Below are 17,887 nucleotides of genomic sequence, written 5' to 3'. Positions count from 1 at the left end.
AATAAAGTGAAGATTAAATAAAGAAAAAGACACTGAACTCATTAAAATCCTCCATAACCTGTTGTGAGTCTTCAGTGTTTGTCTTGATGGTATGAGGACAAAAGGACCTTCAACTTTCTTGGGCAATCAAGCCTGAATGGGTTAATACATTAAGTTTTTAAGATGGATTTTCAGTTCTGCAGATTGTAGCCTTCACCACAACACAAGTCCTCTATGCACATACTTCTCAGGCTGTGCATTTCTGAGGTAAGAGCTGGCAGCGCCCTGTAAATCCTGACACTGAAATCGCTCTGTGGTCCCAGCGCAGGCTCCGACGCTGCCCGAGGAGGTACCGGCCAGAGTCCCCCCCTCCCCGGTTTATTTGCAAATGAGGATATTTGTCCAGATTTGCCTGACATAATTATTGGCCAAATATTCATCTTGTTGATTCAGCCAAGTCTCCCGTTGAGCTAAACGGGAATTCTGCCTGAAAAAGAACGGAGGAGTTGGCACCCACCCGAGTGGGATAAATCACACCCCGAGTGGAAACGTCTGGATTTTACCCTGAGGCCCGAATAGCCTCCAGTTTGGATTCATAAAAACTGCTGAGGATGAGCCTTCGCTGGCACCAGCTGCCAACGGGCCTGGAAAGGCTCTGCCCGAGTTCTGGGAGCAGCGCTCATTGGTACCTGCGAGGGAAGCTTCATTAGCTCGCTTCACAATATTTTAGTATTAGAACCTGATGTGCTCAAGGAAGTATGTGAGCTTTTATATTTACTAGAACAATTCTGTATTTAATTTGGCCTCATTAGAAAAGGTAATCACTGTAATTTATTTGCACAAATACAGGACATCAAGCCCCACCAGCAGGTAACATTCTTCATTAAAAGGAATAAGAACTTTGTGCACCAGGGCAGATGTGGCCTATTAATCCAAAGAAATCACAACTATGAAGTACAGGGTAAAACATTTTGATAAATTAAATCAACTCAACCTTTATTTAGGATGGTAATTGCTAACAACACACCCAAGTAGAAAAATGTCTTGGCTCTTGAATTTGCTTCTGGAAGGAAACTGAAGTTTTTAATGTGTGTTTTAAAATCCATTGTAACAGCCGGTTACAGTACGTCACCCCAGTCAAAGCAGTTTGGTGCATGTTTGGTTCTTAAGGGCTTTACATTCATCTGGCACTTCCCAGTGCTCCCAGTGACACCAACACACGCTGGCTCCAGCCAACAAAGGACCTGGGCAGTAGCTCCTAGTGGCACCAGGAAGGTAGTTCTAGGAGAACGTGCAGAACTAAGGGAAGAGTGAACAAAAACGTGTGCCGAGCCTTCCGAATCGTTCACATACCAGGAAGAGGAAAGATTTCCTTGGAAGCTGCATTCACACAGTCTTACCAGGTGGTGCTAACGGAACACGGCTGGTCGGTGCGTCACTCCTGAAGCCTGTGACAGATCGATTCACGGACACGAGAGGTGGACACCAGACTAACACAGATGGCTCCACGGACACCACAGGTGGACACCAGACTAACAGATGGCTCCATGGACATGAGGTGGACACCAGACTAACACAGATGGCTCCACGGACACAAGAGGTGGACACCAGACTAACAGATGGCTCCATGGACATGAGGTGGACACCAGACTAACACAGATGGCTCCACGGACACCACAGGTGGACACCAGACTAACAGATGGCTCCATGGACATGAGGTGGACACCAGACTAGCACAGATGGCTCCACGGACACAAGAGGTGGACACCAGACTAACAGATGGCTCCATGGACACGAGGTGGACACCAGACTAACACAGATGGCTCCACGGACACAAGAGGTGGACACCAGACTAACAGATGGCTCCATGGACACGAGAGGTGGACACCAGACTGACACCTGCGGTAGATTCAAGGATACGAAATCCCCTGGGTTAAAGCGCTGAAGAAGCCGTGGTTATAAACCAGCACTCTGGTAGAGCTTTTTCATTTCCAAGGCAGGGGTGGGGAACCACTATCTACTTAACCAACCTCCCTTTCCCAGCATGAGCTAAAATACGGCTGGATCCTTTTCTTGCTTATCTTTAAGAAATAGCAAGTGCTGATGTGAAGAAAAAACAGTCTTGCTTTCCCACTTCTTATGATGGTAAGGCTTGTTGTGAGTGACTAACAGCACAAACTAGATTATACCTCTCATGTAACACTAAGTATTTGTGGCTGAAGCAAATTTCAAATCCATTAACTGAAAAGTGTTTTAAATATGATTTTGCTTCAATATTGAAGTTGCTATTTTAGTACTTAAATCCATTTAAAAAGAAATACTAGAAAAACCAAACACCTTTTTCAAAATTTAAGGAAATTTAATCAATGTGCCTTAAATTATTTTACAGTAACTACAATACTGACAAGCATAACATTTTCAAAATGGTGTTTTTCTTGGAAGTACTGCAAAAGAGATTACTCTTCATCTACCAGTATATGCACCACTAGGAAAAGAAACTCTTGTTGAAGTCATCTTCAGAAATCCAAGTTAACATATAGCTACTTAGACATCCAAATGTGTTCAAATTTCAAGTGTGACAGAATTACAGATCCCTTTAAGTATCTGTTTTCTAATTCATAATTTGAGTACCTTAAATCCTGAAATAATATCAAATGAACAAATAAACGAGACCAAATAGCTTAAGAGTATATTTGTTAAAATATAGAAAATACTCTAATTGCTTGTGGTCATTTGCGCATTTTGCTTTTGCTAAGAGGGGACAGGAAATACCTTCTTTTTTACTGCAGATTTATTCAGAGAACCCCAAATCTACTTCATCTGCAGTTAACTGTTAACTTTTTCTGATTAAAAAAATCTATAACTGGAATAATTCTCCCTGCCTCACTCCCCTACAAAAAACAAACAAAAGAAACCAAAAAACCAAATAAGAATCGCCAGTCCTCAAATAAACAACCAAAAGTTACTTTTCTAAATATAGAGGAATGGGAAGGAAAGTACATTAACTTGATAAGCGTGAACACTTATTAAAGCTATAGACACCTCGGGTCAATTGAAAACAGTATTCAAAGTCCTACAAAAGTGAACACGAGACATTTGTTTTCATTGTTCAGACGATTCAAACCAGGTCTAAATTTCGCAACAGTGACACTACACAGTTGTTTGCAGTTGTTTCTGGTCCGATTCAATGTTCCGAGTTGATGGTTTTTTGGCCCACTGGAGTCCAACGGTTTGGACAGTCTGTTCAAAACACAGAAATGAGAGCAAAGACTCCGTATAACAAAGCACAGGGGTATGCTACGAGGAGCTGTTGTCCTTCCATCGCTAAGGCAGAAATAAAGATTTTGGAAGCAGAAAAACTGCACCAGCCAATGATTCCAGCCGTGAGAAGAATCCCTATCATTCCCCTGTAAAGACAGAAATAAAAAGAGTATCAGACCTGTGTATATATGCTTACAGGACTTGTAACTGGACTTCTAACACTTCTTACAGATTCCAAGATTAATTTTAGCTTTTATCTTTGACTTTTTAAATGAAATAACTCCAGTATAGACTCCAGAATGATATTATTCCATTTTGACAGCACAAAAAAACCCCAAACCAAATCAACTTTGTGCATATGAAACACAAAAGCGGTGAGTAAACTAACTCTAGCAAGTTCTCTCTTTTCAGTCCCTGATTTCATATAGCTACGACTAATCACACTGATTTTCTCCTGCTTGTCAAATTCAAATTTGCATCTTAAAATTATATTTACTTTTAGACTTTACAGGTACTGAGACTTGTCAGATTCAAAACTGACCGAAAACAAACTTGTTACTGTTATTTGAGTCTATGTATTTAAAAGCTATTGACTTACAGATAAAACCAGTATCGACCCACCTTTCATCCAGTAAATACCTGAAGACCGTTGATATTTATGTTCTTACACTGACTACACTACTGCTGAATTCCTGATTATTCAAATTATATGCAGCTTCATCACTGAATATGAAAATTCCTTTTAATAACTTCCTTCATCATCTCATAGGAGAGGAATCTATTACCAAATCATGAAGTTTATATACTTACTGCAAGGAGAACACAATTGCAAAAGTGGAAAGCAGGATCATGGGAAGGAGACAGTATCCAAGGACGCTGGCGACGCAGCCAAACGAGACGCCCGTCATGCTCATGAGGTTCAGGAGACAGAACATCCCTAAACAGCCGATTGCACTTATTCCATACACATAACCAAACTGCATCTTACCAGCCTGCAAGTCAAGCAGAAAAATGCCCGTTAGTTACCAGAGCAAGTCGTGGCTCCCACAAAGGGAAAAAGACACAATCTTTAGAGTATCTTTGTCTTCCCCTTGTCCCTAGTTCCTACATTCCAATTCAGACAGTATTTCCCACTCCCTCCGTTCCAGGACACCTCTGTGTTCCAGGCATTCCGGAGGAACATTCACCCTGACTCTACTTGTCTTGAACAGATTTGGATCAAACTGTTATTCTTTGATCTGGGCTGCAAAACACTATGAATTCTTTAGGGTTTAATCGACTAATGTCTCATGCTGATTGATTACTTGCAATAATAATCTTTATAGAACTAGTATACGAAGACCAAGAAATTGTAATTCAGGAACTTCTTGACAAACCCAGAGCTAAAACCCTTTAACTTGCGACAGACTCCACAAAGTTACAGCACGACATACATTACAAAAACTTCCCAGAAACAGCTGAAGCTGAGCTGTAAAGCGCTACATATGAACAGCAGAATTAACTCATGTAGGTTCTACAAGGTCGAAATCAGAACTTGGCTTACTAACAAGTATGCAGAGAGCACACATGCATTATTTCCAAATCTACATATCCTATGCCATCATGTGTTTTTCCGCAGCCATGGGACCCGCAGGCACCAGCTCTGGCTCCCAGCACCACCTTCCAAACTAAGTTCCCTTCCAACCCAGCCCTCCTCCCTCTCAGGCGCTACAGAAAACCATCACACTTGCTTGAATCTTTTTGCTAGGCTAAGCTTGTTTGCTTTCACTGCACTCAATGTACCTAAAAAAAAAAAGGGCACAAAGGAGAAAGTGGTACTTTCTTAGGAAAAGAACATCCAAATGTATCTATTACAAACATGTTCATTAACTCTATTGGCCTAGTTTCCATAAAGTTTACTTATAAAACTAGGCTTAAAGTCCCCTTGGTACCAAAACACTGTGTTCTAAATGTCACAGCAGTGTGAAATTTTTGACAAAAATTAAATGCAGTGCCTGAAGACATTTAGAGAATAAAAAGAGATTAAAAAATATTGAACCTTTCAATGACAAGGAAGACTGTTCGCTGCTACTCTGTCATTTCATAATTGACACTTTTGAGTCATTAAAGCACAATCTTATTTCAATTAAGCTCAACTAAAAAACCCCACGAAGCTCCAACAGCTGCTGACCTGTTAAGCAGTATAAACAATGCGAGAGCAGGTTTACTCTAGAAGTGTTTCACCAGACTGACTCTTGATACTGGAAATCATGCCTGATGTATCAGTACTTATGAAATCTCTTTTTTCACATGAATTTTGAGTTTCCTTGCCTCTTAAATATCAGTAAAGAACAATGAATAAAGAGTAGGGAGCAAAGAAACACAGTGAAACAAATCAGAGAGAGAGACTCAAATATTAAACACAATAAGAGCTAAAAAATAAAATAAAATCGTAAATGAAGACATGAAATAAATATTCAAATATTTAAGTTGTCCATTGTTTTGATTCCTGGTAAGACAGAAGATAACAGAGACATCACAAAAAGACAAGGTATGACTCTGAAAGCAAAACATCTATTAAAAAAACCCCAACCAGGTAAAAAACTGAGCACACGGGTCACACCCATTCCTGTGACAAAAGGGAGCCACGTTCTTCAAAAGCAAAGTATGACAAGAAATACGAATTACATTGAAATAATTTCCACGCAAAAACCAAGCTCAAAGACATGGATTCAAACTCCATGGAAGGAAAGGGTCAGTGAACTGCTGAACCTCCACCCAGCTCCGGAATCTTGCTCAGGATGTGCTTTTTTGGCCTACGTGCCAAGAAGTCACTTCCAGTAAACCCAGAAGTAACTTGGCTTTTTCCCAGTGTTTCCAAGAATATGAATGCACAAACTGTAATATTTTGCAATCAATATCTTACCAGTAATAATGTGGCTCCAAAAGCCAGACAGAAGACCATTGGTCCAGCCAAGTCGGTCTCATTCATGATGCTGCCATCTGCTACTTTCAATGGGTGTAGCACCGTTAGTGTCTTCTGCCAGATGTGGTCAAAATTGATCCCCAATTCTACAAATTACATGAAAAGAATTATGCATATTTATTTCATTTTTCTCTTCCTGTCATGCCGATTTGCTTCACTCTTGGTTTTCTCTGCGCCTCTGCTTTTAAATGCCCTCCAGACCCCATCCAACTGGGACCAGGAATTGAGTCATTCCATCTTTCCTCCAGCTGCCAAACATGCTGCCTCCACAGATTCCAGGTCCCAAATACTCAGAAGTGACAAAGTGGTTTCTAAAGAACCAGGTAAGAGCATAAGCAGTGTTCTGGGTCAGCCTAGAAGTTCCTTTAGCCCAGTACCCTGCCCTGTGCGTGGCCAAAAGCAGATCCATACAAAGAGCCCAAGCACAGAACATGCAGATTCCCCAAGTCTCCAATGACTGGTGGCTCCAGGATCTCTAATTCAAAGTAGTTTCTCTGTACTTAACGACCCTCAGTGCGTTTCTCTTTCGTACACCACCCAGCCCTCCTAATGCTGGGTGTCCCATGCCAAGGAGTGTCACAGCCCTCCAGCCAGGTCCCATTTCAGGTCTCCGTCCCCACAGCCTGAGCACAATTGTGCACTCAACTCCGGTTCCGAACACAGTTACCATCTGCCCACCTCAGGCTCTACGAAGCATCTGTGTCAACCAAATAATGTTTTGAAGAACACAAAAAAAGCACCGAGGGTGGAAGGTATCGTGAACAGGTACCGGTGAGAGGCATCATGACGACCTCTCTAACCAGTAAGGGTTTGTTCCGCTGTTTGGTATCGAACAGTGACGGATACAAGCTGGAAACTGAACCCAGCAACCCAGACACCGACTGCGATCTGATCCGGCACCCTGCACAGGCTGTGTTCCACACTGCATTTCTGCAGTGCCCAGCATTCCTCTTCAGCAAGGAAACATTTCAGTCCTAACCAATCAACTGTAACTAACTGCATCCATTTATTTTACAAAAAGTGGGATTGTAAGTAATATTTGCAACAACAGAAACATTAAGTGTTTTGTCATATGTGCTGTATAAAGTCAAGTTATGCATTTAACTCCACAGAACAGCTGGTATGAAGTAATAAAGCACAAATTTAAAACTGCAGCAGTTCACACAAGAACATGTATTTCATATAGCAAAATACAGCTAAACAAAAAAATTAATGAGAATTTAAAATCAACTGTGCACTTTCAGAAGCAGGGAATACACACCCTGCTACTCAGCTGATCACCAAACTCGGAAGAGTTTTGGATTTTGGCCATCAAGCTTAAGTTATACCTTCTAATAGAGGAGGCTCATCCTCGAAATTACTTCCATAAAAAGACTGTGCTGAAGTTGGAGTGTAGGTCTGTGTCGGCTGGTAGATCTGCCCTGTGTACGGCTGCTGCTGCATCATGTCTGGGGGGACAAATCCGCTCTGCTGAGAGTATTCATAACCTCCATACTGCCTGCAAAGAGCAACAGTGTGTTACGGACAGGGACAGAATGGCATGGAAAACACTCCCCGGCAAAAGCAAAGCTTATTTTCAGAAAATAAGTCACAGCAAACAATCCTTTCTTCTTTTTTAAAAAGTCACATTAGATGCTCCCCTACTTGGACCCAGGACAATCAGGCATTTGGCCACGTCCAGCAATTCAAATCCTTATAAACACCACACTGTTAAGCTAAACAAAGTAATTCATGCCATATTCACTAGTATTGCTTCTTGGTTTAAATTCAGAGGCCTGGAGAAGTGAGTGTTATCCAATGACTGAATTACTACTACAGGCTGCAGACCTGTAAAAAAGCAGGAAAAGTTTACATCTCAAACCTATTCAAATATTGTCCTTTAATTGCTACAGACATCTCATTTGATACCAGCATTAATTTGCTATTTAGAACGTTTATTTGCAAACTCACAGTTGGAGAACAAAGTTGTTCACACTATCACTTTTGTTACCATCCATATTTTAAAAATGAGCTTAACAAAAACAAAAACCAAAAGCAGTTTCCCCCTTCACTTTGGCACCACGTGTATCAGGGAGCATTATGACATACAGGAAGGAATTATGACAGACATTAAACACATTGTGACATCTCCCTACAGGACATGATGCAGAGAGAAAAAATGGCCAATTTTTCAGTTTCACACATTCTCAATTACTTGCTAACAAACTATTTTATAGTACCTTTGGAATACTTTTTGTTTTAGTTTTGATATGTATAAAAATATACATTACTATCTTTTACAAGAACCTCATCAAAGTTATCCTCTGTTCCTAAACAAACTTGTAATTTGCTCTTGCCACTAACCATAAATATTTAACTACGGAAATATGAAAACAAACAAGAAAAATCCAGAACTCCTCCCGCATGTCAGCAGAGTTCTGCCTCACCCCAGCACTGTGACCCTTCCAGGACACAAACAGGCATCAACCTGCTCCATCTGCTGCAGGGATCACAGGGGCCATGTAACTGACCAAACCCTCAGCCTGAGACCGGAGATACACGAAGGGCTCCTGAGAGCCCCCCGGCCGAGAAACATCCCCCATGCTTCCCTGCTAAAGCCTGGGAATCACCACTGACACTGCAGCTCACTTATGTGACACTGGAACTCATTTCTGCTCCCTGAGTGGCTGGAGTTGGACTTACAGAACAACAGTATTTCTTTTCAATATAACTAAAATTATATAACCTTTCTTTCAATTTTCTAATCTTTGCTGCAAAATGCAGAAGGCAGGGTATTTAACATACAGCTGCTTTCTATCTCCATTTACAGGATATAAGTTATGCTCCTCATAAACCAGAGCAACAGGAACCCAATCCCCGGCACCAGGAGCTGGCTGCAGCACCCGCCCTGTTCTGGATAAACACACTGTCCCACAAGGATCTGAACTCGGGCTCGGTCACTGAAGAAGCCCGACCGAACAGCTCCCCAGCAGCCCCCGTTACACCACCCAGGGCACGCAGGAGTTACTTGCTGTACGCGCTGCCGCTGTAATCATAGGCCTGGGGCTGGTCATCGATGCTGTAGCTGGTCTGGAAGAAGTCTGTGCTGAAGCTGTCGAACCCGGACATGGCGGGTGTCTGCAAGAGAGCGGCCGGGCTGCGGGGGGAGCAACGGACACACCGCCCGGGACCCTCCCAGGGCCGCGCGGGACCCCACGGGGCCACCAGTGACCCCCAAATGCACAAACGACCCGCCCGGGACACCCCAGGGCCGCCCGAGACCCCACAGGGCCGCCCACAGCCCTGAGCACACACAGGCCGCTCCGGGAGTTCCCCTCCCGCCGCTCAGCTCACGGCGGCCCTGCCGCCCTCCCCGGCGCCGTGCGCTGGCCTGGCCTGGCCCGGGCCCGGCCCCGCGGACCCACCTGCGACCCCCCGGGCCCGGCCCCGCACCCGCCGCCCTGCGACGTGTCACCAGCGACGCGAGCACTTCCGGGGCAGCGTGACCGCGCGTGCGCACGGCGCTCCGGGCCAAAGGTCTCTGCTGGGCATGCGCCGCCCCGGCACCGCCCCTGCCCGCGTGACGTCACTGCGCGTTGCCAGGGGGACGGAGCGGAGCCAAGGCGGCGGCGGGCCCGGTTCCCGCGGCTCCGGTCACCCCGCTGGGCCGCGGGCGCTTTTCCCCGCGCTGTTAGGCCTCCCTGGGGCTTCGAAGTTTCATGGCTTCTGTCTTCCATCGCTTTGCCTAAAATCTGAAGAAAAGCAAAACACTGGCTTTTAAGTAAATGCAAAGAATAAAATTCTGTCCAGGTTTCACTTGGCATTAAAGCATCAGTGGTTAGTGCCTCCTTTTACTGCTTTTGCTGGTGCCGAGAGTCGATAGCCCAGCTGCGAAACACCAGGAGCGCCGCTGGCCAGCGGGTGAGGCTGTAACTGTGCAGCCGCGGCTTGGGGTGTCCTGCTATTCTCTCCTGCCGCAGCCAGCAATGACGTATTAAAAAATCCGTGATAGTTGTTAATCCTTCCATCAGCATCACCTGTCCGAAAAACCAGCGGCAACCCCGCCGGCAGACGCGGCGGTGACGGGGCAGAGCGGATGCGGGGCAGGATCAGCCGGAGGCAAAGTGTGCGTTTCGCTGCAGGTTACACGCACAGCGAACACCGGCAGGATTTCAGTAAGGTTTAGTGTTAACAGAGGGATTTATTAATAAGCAGCTTTTTAATTGTCAAAAATTAGGATTTTTTTCCTATTATTCATCAGAAGAAATGGTATTGCAAGTCCTTGTATAAATGTGGAGCAGGGCAGGGATCAAATGCTGTTCACATGATTCAGACAGAATTCTTGTTGACATCACTGGGGGGACTTTAGCCCTAGAGATATTATTTTGCACGCGGTTCATTTAAGGTATGGTTTTTTTCTCCAGGCCGCGGCTTGGTCCCAGGCAGTGATTCTGCCCCCCGTGTGGGCACTTTGCCCGTGATGTGTGTGGATCTCCCAGAGGATCAGGGTGTGCTCTGCTCACTGCTCCGATCGGAGAGCTGTGGGAAACCGCAGGCACTGAAGGCAATGGCGATGGTGCTGCTGAGTGAAAAGTAAATAGTTGCTGTCATTTAATACTAGACCTTAATTCCCTTTCATATGTCCACATTAAATAAAATCAATATTTTCCTGAGCCCAGACAAAAAATTTGCTAGAGCCATGAATCTTCTTGTCTTTACTAAAGATGAACTGTCAGCCCGTCCCTCACAGAGAAGCTGCAGGAGCTGGGAATGCTGTGGAATTGAGAAAAACGACCGGGACCATGGAGACACCCTCATGTGAAGAAGCTCCTTCACAGTCCTTTGTCATTCACTCTTTTTATCCCTGTAGTTTTTCATCATTTTACTCCTTTATTTTTCCTGTAGGGCCAGGGGAAAAGGCTGTACTCGGACTGCTAATTAGAATTTGTTATTAACTGCCCAGGGGCCCGGTGTTGCCCGCTCAGGGGGGCTCTGTCGTGACCAGGTTGGGCAAACCCTGGCTGAGGGGGTTTAGCTGAACCTTCAAAATGAGATGACTCATGACTGCCACTGGAGATTACTGTATTTAAATCATAGTCCTGTTACAAGCCTCTGCTGCAAAACACACCGTGTGGTGCAGCATATACGGTACCTCCTAAGAACAGCCCCCCAGAAAATACGCATCTTTGTAGAACCGAATGAAATAATGGTGGGGGAATTATAACTACAGATATTACAGAGATCAGTAACTGTGGCATAAGCTGCTTCTTGCAAAGTTATACTTTCAGTGAATTCGTGTTTGAAGACTGAGGAGATCCCAGCTTTCACGGGAGACCTGTGGAGTGTGCGGGCTGCATCTGCCGCTGCTGACTTAGTGCCACTTTGCTGAACTGGGTGATTTTGCTGTAGTTCACTAGACAGTAAAATGAGACCCAAATCCCAGGCACTGGGCTGTTTAGTTGTGATCTGCTGTTGAAATGCTCTTTGGCTAGAAATCTATTTGGATTTGCTTAGATTATTAGAATTTACTCACAGCTTAGGCTGAGCTGTCATTAATTATTTCTCTCTGCACTGGGCATCTCAACATGCTTGAGAGTATCGAAGTTACAGCTTTGCAGGACAGATTCAGCCAGGTTTGCAGCGGTGTGTCCAGGTCCGGGGGCTCCAGGTTCGGGCAGGCATTGCAGGCACACAGCTGCTCCTTCCCGCAGCACTTGGCAAGGGCTTCACGTGAAGAATAGCCCAGCTCACAGGTCCAGCCTGGGAAGGCACTAAACACCATCTGTTTCCTGAGGGACCAGCTCCAGCTGCGCCTGGGCTTATCTGAACAGGGGATCTGGCTTTGCAAGAGGCCTTCAAATGACTCCAAGATGGGAAAAGATACTTATAAAATTAGTTACACAGTGCTGATGTCAAAATAATGCTACCCAGTGAGGAGCAAACTTTCTTTTAGCTGTAACATTATAAAACACACTGTAATTGCACCAGTGTTAGTAATGGGGTCATTTGAACTAGACTGAGAATAAAAGTGTTATGCAAACAACTTTGGAATTGTTGGAGGAAGGGAAAAAGGAGGGGAGGCAATGGCTGCTGAAGGAGGCTTTGCTATGGCAGAACTTGTAAGAGAGAAAGGGAGTCGCTTACAGAAGATGACTGAAAACAACAAATTTTGAGTTTAACCCTCACACTGATGTGGGTGCATGTGAGGTCTCTGTCCGCCCATGCACAGGGGGTCTATTGCAGTACCAGAAACCCCCAGGATTGTTTGTTTAGTGGATCGCTTGGTCCATGAAATTCTAAAGGATTTGCTGGCTTTGGATATATCAGTTCTTGGCCAAAATGTTATCTGATGTACAACGATTGCTATCTAAATCAGTGGAACACGATTCCCCTTACTGTCAGCCTTTAAAACCTAGAACCTTGTGCAATGAATTTGCTCTGGATTTGGTGTTTGACAGAAGGAGTGCACAGTTTTATTTGCAGAAGCTGTGCCCACACTCTGTATGTTACATGATGGAAGAAATGTTGCGTGTCTGCTGTTCCGGCTGTCTGCCTTGCACTGTGCCCGTGCTCACGTGCTCAGCAGCTGTGAAAGAGATTCTTCCCCTTTGCCTTTTTTAATGAAAATACATTACACACTTGAGTTATGAATAAAAGATCAAGGGCAAATCTGTATGCGGCTTTACTACATACTTGTTAATAAACCCTACTTCATGGCACTGATGCTCTTTTGCTAGCAGATCCTTTTCGTAGGGAGATTCTGCCATTTAGTGTTTCTTTATGCTTTTTCTTCAAAGTGAAAGATTTGTTAGAGCTTTTATTCACACATGCTGCTGGATTTCAGCAGATGAGATTTTCACTGCATGTAATTCGCACTGCTGGATCAGTGGGTAATGTGTTATTTTAGCTCAGTCTCATACGCTGTCTTGCCTGGCTCACTTCTTGGGAACTCAGTTTCTAGAGCTCCCTGAGTGATGTGAAGCCCGCTCCACTCTGGGAATGAGATCCACCTTTTCGAGAGTGGCCACGTTAAGGGGCTGGAACTCCGCAACAGCCTGGAATTTATTCCTCCCCGGGCTCTGTGACTGTTCTTTGTTGCAGTTCGAGCCTGGATGGGAAGTTTTCTCTAGAAGCGCTTGCACCCACCCCAGGACACGAGGTCTGGTTCTGGGGAAGCCGGGACCCCGCTCCCTTGCTCTGATAATGAGCCAGGACTGGGCCAGACTTCTCTTTTTCTCTTTGCTGTGCCACCCTCCTCAGAAACAGCACTTTTCTCTCTGGCCGGCTGGAGTTTTGCCCCAGCCAAATGTTGCATTGGCTGGGTATTCAGAAATGAGGCTGCCGAGGAGCACTGAATGATGCACGATATGTGGCTGAAGGATCCTGAGGTGGCACCTTGAAGTCATTTCTGAATCAAAGTGTAAGCCTGGAACTGCAAGTACTGGTTTTTTTCTTCCTTTTAAAATTTTTATTTTAACTAGTGTGTGTAAAAATCACCCAGAGTGATGAAAGTTCCCATGTGGTTTTTTAGCTGAAATCTTTTGTCCAAAATCCAGCCTAGATATTTTTCTCTTCCCAGAATTACTCCTTCCATTTTTGATGGAAATTATCAGTACTTCTCTGAGAGCTTTGAAGCTCCGCACGGTGTTGCTAAATGCTGATAAACAGCTTCTACATTTCTCATTATGCGTAGGCGCGTTGATTCGTATTTATAGCTTGTGTATTCACACTGCGAGATGTGAGGTGATACATGTACGACACACACCATCGCTACTACAGCCCCAGCTGAATCCTCCCCTTTCTTTCTAACAGTCATTGCTGCCTCTACTGAGACACCGACCTTTTTTCAGCACCCTCAAAGTGTGATGAAGTCAGTTGTCCCATGATTTCCTGAAAGCTCGGATGCTAATTTAGCACTTTGTCGTAAGGAATGACCTCAAACCTGGGAATGATGTCACATCTTCGTGTACCAGGTCTAAGCACAGCTCTGCTGTGACTTTTGGAACACCCACTTTAGGCTCAGGCTCAGTTTTCCCCTGGCCGGAGTGAAGGTTACATAGGCATCTGTTAAAGTGGAATACACTTCATCTTCCTCCCTCTGATCGATGCTGCTTTTCTGTTCCATCAGAACTGCAGCTGCTCTTCAAATGAGCTGTGTTGGTTCTGCAGCTGAATGCGTAAGAACCTTTGTGTGGTCCTGACACATATTTTACACTTAGGTCACCGGTGTATTTGGCCTGGATTTCCAAGTTTCACTCTTCTCAGGCTGCATTTTGATGGATTTGGCCAAGGGCTTGTATTTAGCAGGGAAGCAGTATGTGATGCTTTTACTACTGAAGTCATTTCATCAAAGGAAATTTATATTATGATACAGTAAAATGATTGGAACATCCTGTGTAACGAAATAAAAGCAAGACTTGAATTTCTTTCATTTATTATTTGAAAAGTGCAGATGCATTTCTAAAGCTGTTGTGATTAAAATTCCAAGGTTTTTGTTCTTTTCAAAGGGCAATTCTGATTATAATGTTTCGAAAAGACTTGGAGCTTAAATATCTCTATATTCAGTAATCACACGGTATCCATGTCAGAATGCTTCACAGAAGCTCGTCAGGAAGCACCATTTTTTATAAAACTCTCTTATCACCACGCCAGTCCCTAAGCACCTGCACATCAGACTTACTGTGCTGTCTCAGTTCAGCCCCAGAGCTTCTACCCCAGTGAACTTTATCCCCCCACCTCGGTGATTTGAATCTTAATCATACTGCGTGATCACAAATGGCTTTGGTGCTTGTTTGAACAAGATCAATTTTTACTGTGCGGAGTGAATTGATTCTTCAAGCCCTGCCAATATAGCATCACTGGCTTTATGAAAATTGATTTTAAAATTATTACAGCATACTAACTGACATTAATAAGTAAAGTATTTGAAAAAGCTGATGCAATACCCCTTGCTTTGAATAGAGGCAGCAGTAATGAGCTTAAAGCCCAAAGAAAGCGATCAGTTCATCTGACTGGTCACATAGCTGGTAAAGCCCGTACGCGTCGAGTGTCCTAGACTCCTAAAAAAGCAATGAAGACATCTAAGTGAACATGCTCTCACATCACACCCCTGAACCTACTTTGTAAGGGTTGTGGAGCACTTGGTAAGTACTTCTGCAGCTGGTCCACTGGAACTGCAGGTGCAGACGGACAATGCTTTGCCTTTTCACCTTCAGAGCTAATACTCTGCAGTATTAATAGTACCAGATTCTGCTGGTTTGAAAATTAGAAATCGGATCCAGAAGAGATGGAACCTTGGCTCAGGAGTCCAGTAGTTGCTTCAGAATTAATGAACCGAATAAGGTAAAAATCGAGGGTTTGATTAACTGTTCAGCTCTCAGGTTTGAAGTCTGTAAGTATACGAATTAATGATTTTCTGCCTTAGCCTTGAAAATTGTACTTTTTACATAGGCATGTTAACTTTTTAAATTATGGCCATGTTTTCAGATGAATCTCACTGAAGTACCTGCAACTGAAGTGCAGTCAGCAAAAAACGTGCACACGGTGACTTCCCCACATGAAGATTTCACTCGAAAGCTCCACGTTCACTCTCAGCTCCAGGTTTTAGTTAATGTTTGAGTAAAAGGCTTTATTTTACCATAGGTTTATCATTCTGAGTAACCTATTTTTGCCCAGAACCGATGTGTACGAGACACACAGCCGGACCGTCCTGCGCGGTGCCCGGTGCGCGCACACAGCCGCGCTGTGCCGAGCCGCGGCGGCCGCTCAGGGCTGCGTCTCGGGGATGTTCGGTGCGGAGCTGCTTTAACTCGAGGCGTGCGCCGGCCGGAGCGAGGGGGCCGCCCCAGCCCCAGCCCGCCCGCACCCCCGGCCCCGCTCCCGGTTGTTCCGCCGCCCGTTCCCGCAGCGCCGGACCCGCGATTTGCCGCCGGGCGGCCGCGCGGTGGCGCGCGGAGCCACGGCCCCGGGAGCCCCGGCAAATGCAGCGGGTGCGGATCCCCGCTGAGACCCGGTACATGCAGCGGGTGCGGATCCCCGCTGAGACCCGGCAAATGCAGCGGGTGCGGATCCCCGCTGAGACCCGGCAAATGCAGCGGGTGCGGGAGCGCTCCCGCCACGCCAAGCTCTTGCGGGGACCCACCTGCCCCCGGCCGCGGGGGGGCCGGGTCCCCTCACTGCCGGCTCTTGCCCTTCCTGGGTCGCTGCTGGGGAGATGAGCAGCGCCAGCAGCCTGCGAGAGCCCCGCTCCTGCCGGAACGCCCCGGGGGGCCGTGCCGGGAGCCCCCCCGCGCCAGCCGCTCCCGCCCCGGGTGCTGCCTCCCTCCCCGCCCGCGCCGCCGGCTGAAGCCCCCCCGTGCCAGCGCGGAGCCGGGCAAGGCACGTCTGGGCGGCGGGCGGGCAGGGAGCGTTCGCTGCCGGCTGAAGCGGGACGGAGAGGAACGGAACGGAGCGGGGCGGAACTTTCCCCGAACTGGAGCGGGCTGCAGTCCCCTCCGCCCCCCGGCAGCGGCCCCGGCGCTGTCTCGGTGCTGCCCGGGGCGCGGGCGCTCATCCCGGCCCGACTCCTTTAAGATGATGCAATCGGCATCGCCCTCCGCGCTCCCGGCCCCGCGCCGCTGAGCAGAGCGGCGCAGAGCGGTGCAGAACCGCGCAGAGCCGCGCAGAGCCGCGCGGGGCGGCCGCACGCCCGGCGGGGCGGAGCGGAGCGGGGCGGCCCCAGCGCCCGGCGCTCCGGGGGGGCCACGGCCGCGCCGCCCGGGTGATGCCGCCGCCGGAGCCGCCCGCCCTTAGCGCAGCTTTCTGCAAGTCATCGGAGCCGCCCCGCTCCCCGAGCCCCGTCGGATCGATTCGGGGGTTTTGTTGTGGTTTTGTTTTGGGTTTTTTGGGTTTTTTTCCTGCGCCCCCATCGTGCGGTATGTGTTGGTTTCCCTCGTCACCTGCCACGGTTAACTTTCCAGTGACTCGGTTTAACTCTTGAGATTTCCATGGATGCTGCTGAGAACACTTTTCCTGCCTTTGCCGGGATCGGATTTCATACCGACTGGACCCTTTGTGGCTGTATGTGTGTTCTGAGTGTCTTGAAATTTTGCTTTCCTTTCCAAGAGCTATGCATTAATTGTAACCAAGGTAAGAGTCGATGTTCATGTTCCCTCGTGCATGTCTAAATTAGATGTTTCTTTAAAGATGAAGGATGTGTTTTCTTTTAAACGGTGGAGTCATATGTAGTCCTTTCATTGATTAGCACTTGTGAAAAAGAAGCGTAGAACTTGCAGAGAAACAGACCTATTTAGCAGGAGATCTAGCTTGGCTTTCTAAACTGATCCGGTTTTCTCTGTTGCAGCTTCTGTGATACCTGAAAGAATAATTTGTGTCTTATTTTGTTTTCCCTTTTGACAGACCTGTGAATGACCATAGGCTTGGCTTGACCTTGATTTTGATGGCTTTGTTGGAAGATGTAATGATGTGATTGCGTTTCATGAAGCGATTGCTCTCCAGCCTGTGTGGCATAGGCTGTAAGCCACTTCTGCCACACTGTCACTCGTGGACAATCCAGATTTTTTTTAAACAAACCTTTTGGCTATTTTTCTTTTCTCACTTCTCCTTTCCCCCCTGTTTTTCCTTAATGTTGGGAGCCTTATTCTACACTTCGATGTGATCGAGAGTCCTGCTGCTTCGTGCTGCTGATTTCTGGTTTAAAGTACA

General features: G+C 46.2%; 1 protein-coding gene across 2 annotated transcripts; it reads right to left on the bottom strand.

The window, feature by feature from the left end:
• Window positions 1–2,317: 2,317 nt before the first annotated feature.
• YIPF5 (Yip1 domain family member 5) lies at window positions 2,318–9,681 on the bottom strand. Of its 2 annotated transcripts, XM_065644068.1 has the most exons (6): window positions 9,610–9,681; window positions 9,213–9,322; window positions 7,534–7,703; window positions 6,146–6,291; window positions 4,051–4,232; window positions 2,318–3,386 (listed from the first exon to the last, which is right to left on the bottom strand). In XM_065644068.1, exons 2-6 carry the CDS (start codon window positions 9,311–9,313, stop codon window positions 3,224–3,226), a joined length of 762 nt encoding a protein of 253 aa, XP_065500140.1. In that variant the 5' UTR covers window positions 9,314–9,322; window positions 9,610–9,681; the 3' UTR covers window positions 2,318–3,223. The 2 variants fall into 2 exon arrangements, with proteins under 2 accessions (XP_065500140.1, XP_065500141.1); XM_065644069.1 differs by lacking the exon at window positions 9,610–9,681 and having other exon boundaries at window positions 7,534–7,699; window positions 9,213–9,299.
• Between the last annotated feature and the right edge of the window lie 8,206 nt (window positions 9,682–17,887).

The sequence above is a fragment of the Caloenas nicobarica genome, chromosome 13 (genome assembly GCF_036013445.1).
Source record: "Caloenas nicobarica isolate bCalNic1 chromosome 13, bCalNic1.hap1, whole genome shotgun sequence".
NCBI classification, from domain to species: Eukaryota; Metazoa; Chordata; class Aves; order Columbiformes; family Columbidae; genus Caloenas; species Caloenas nicobarica.
This window is presented reverse-complemented; position numbering and strand designations above follow the sequence as displayed.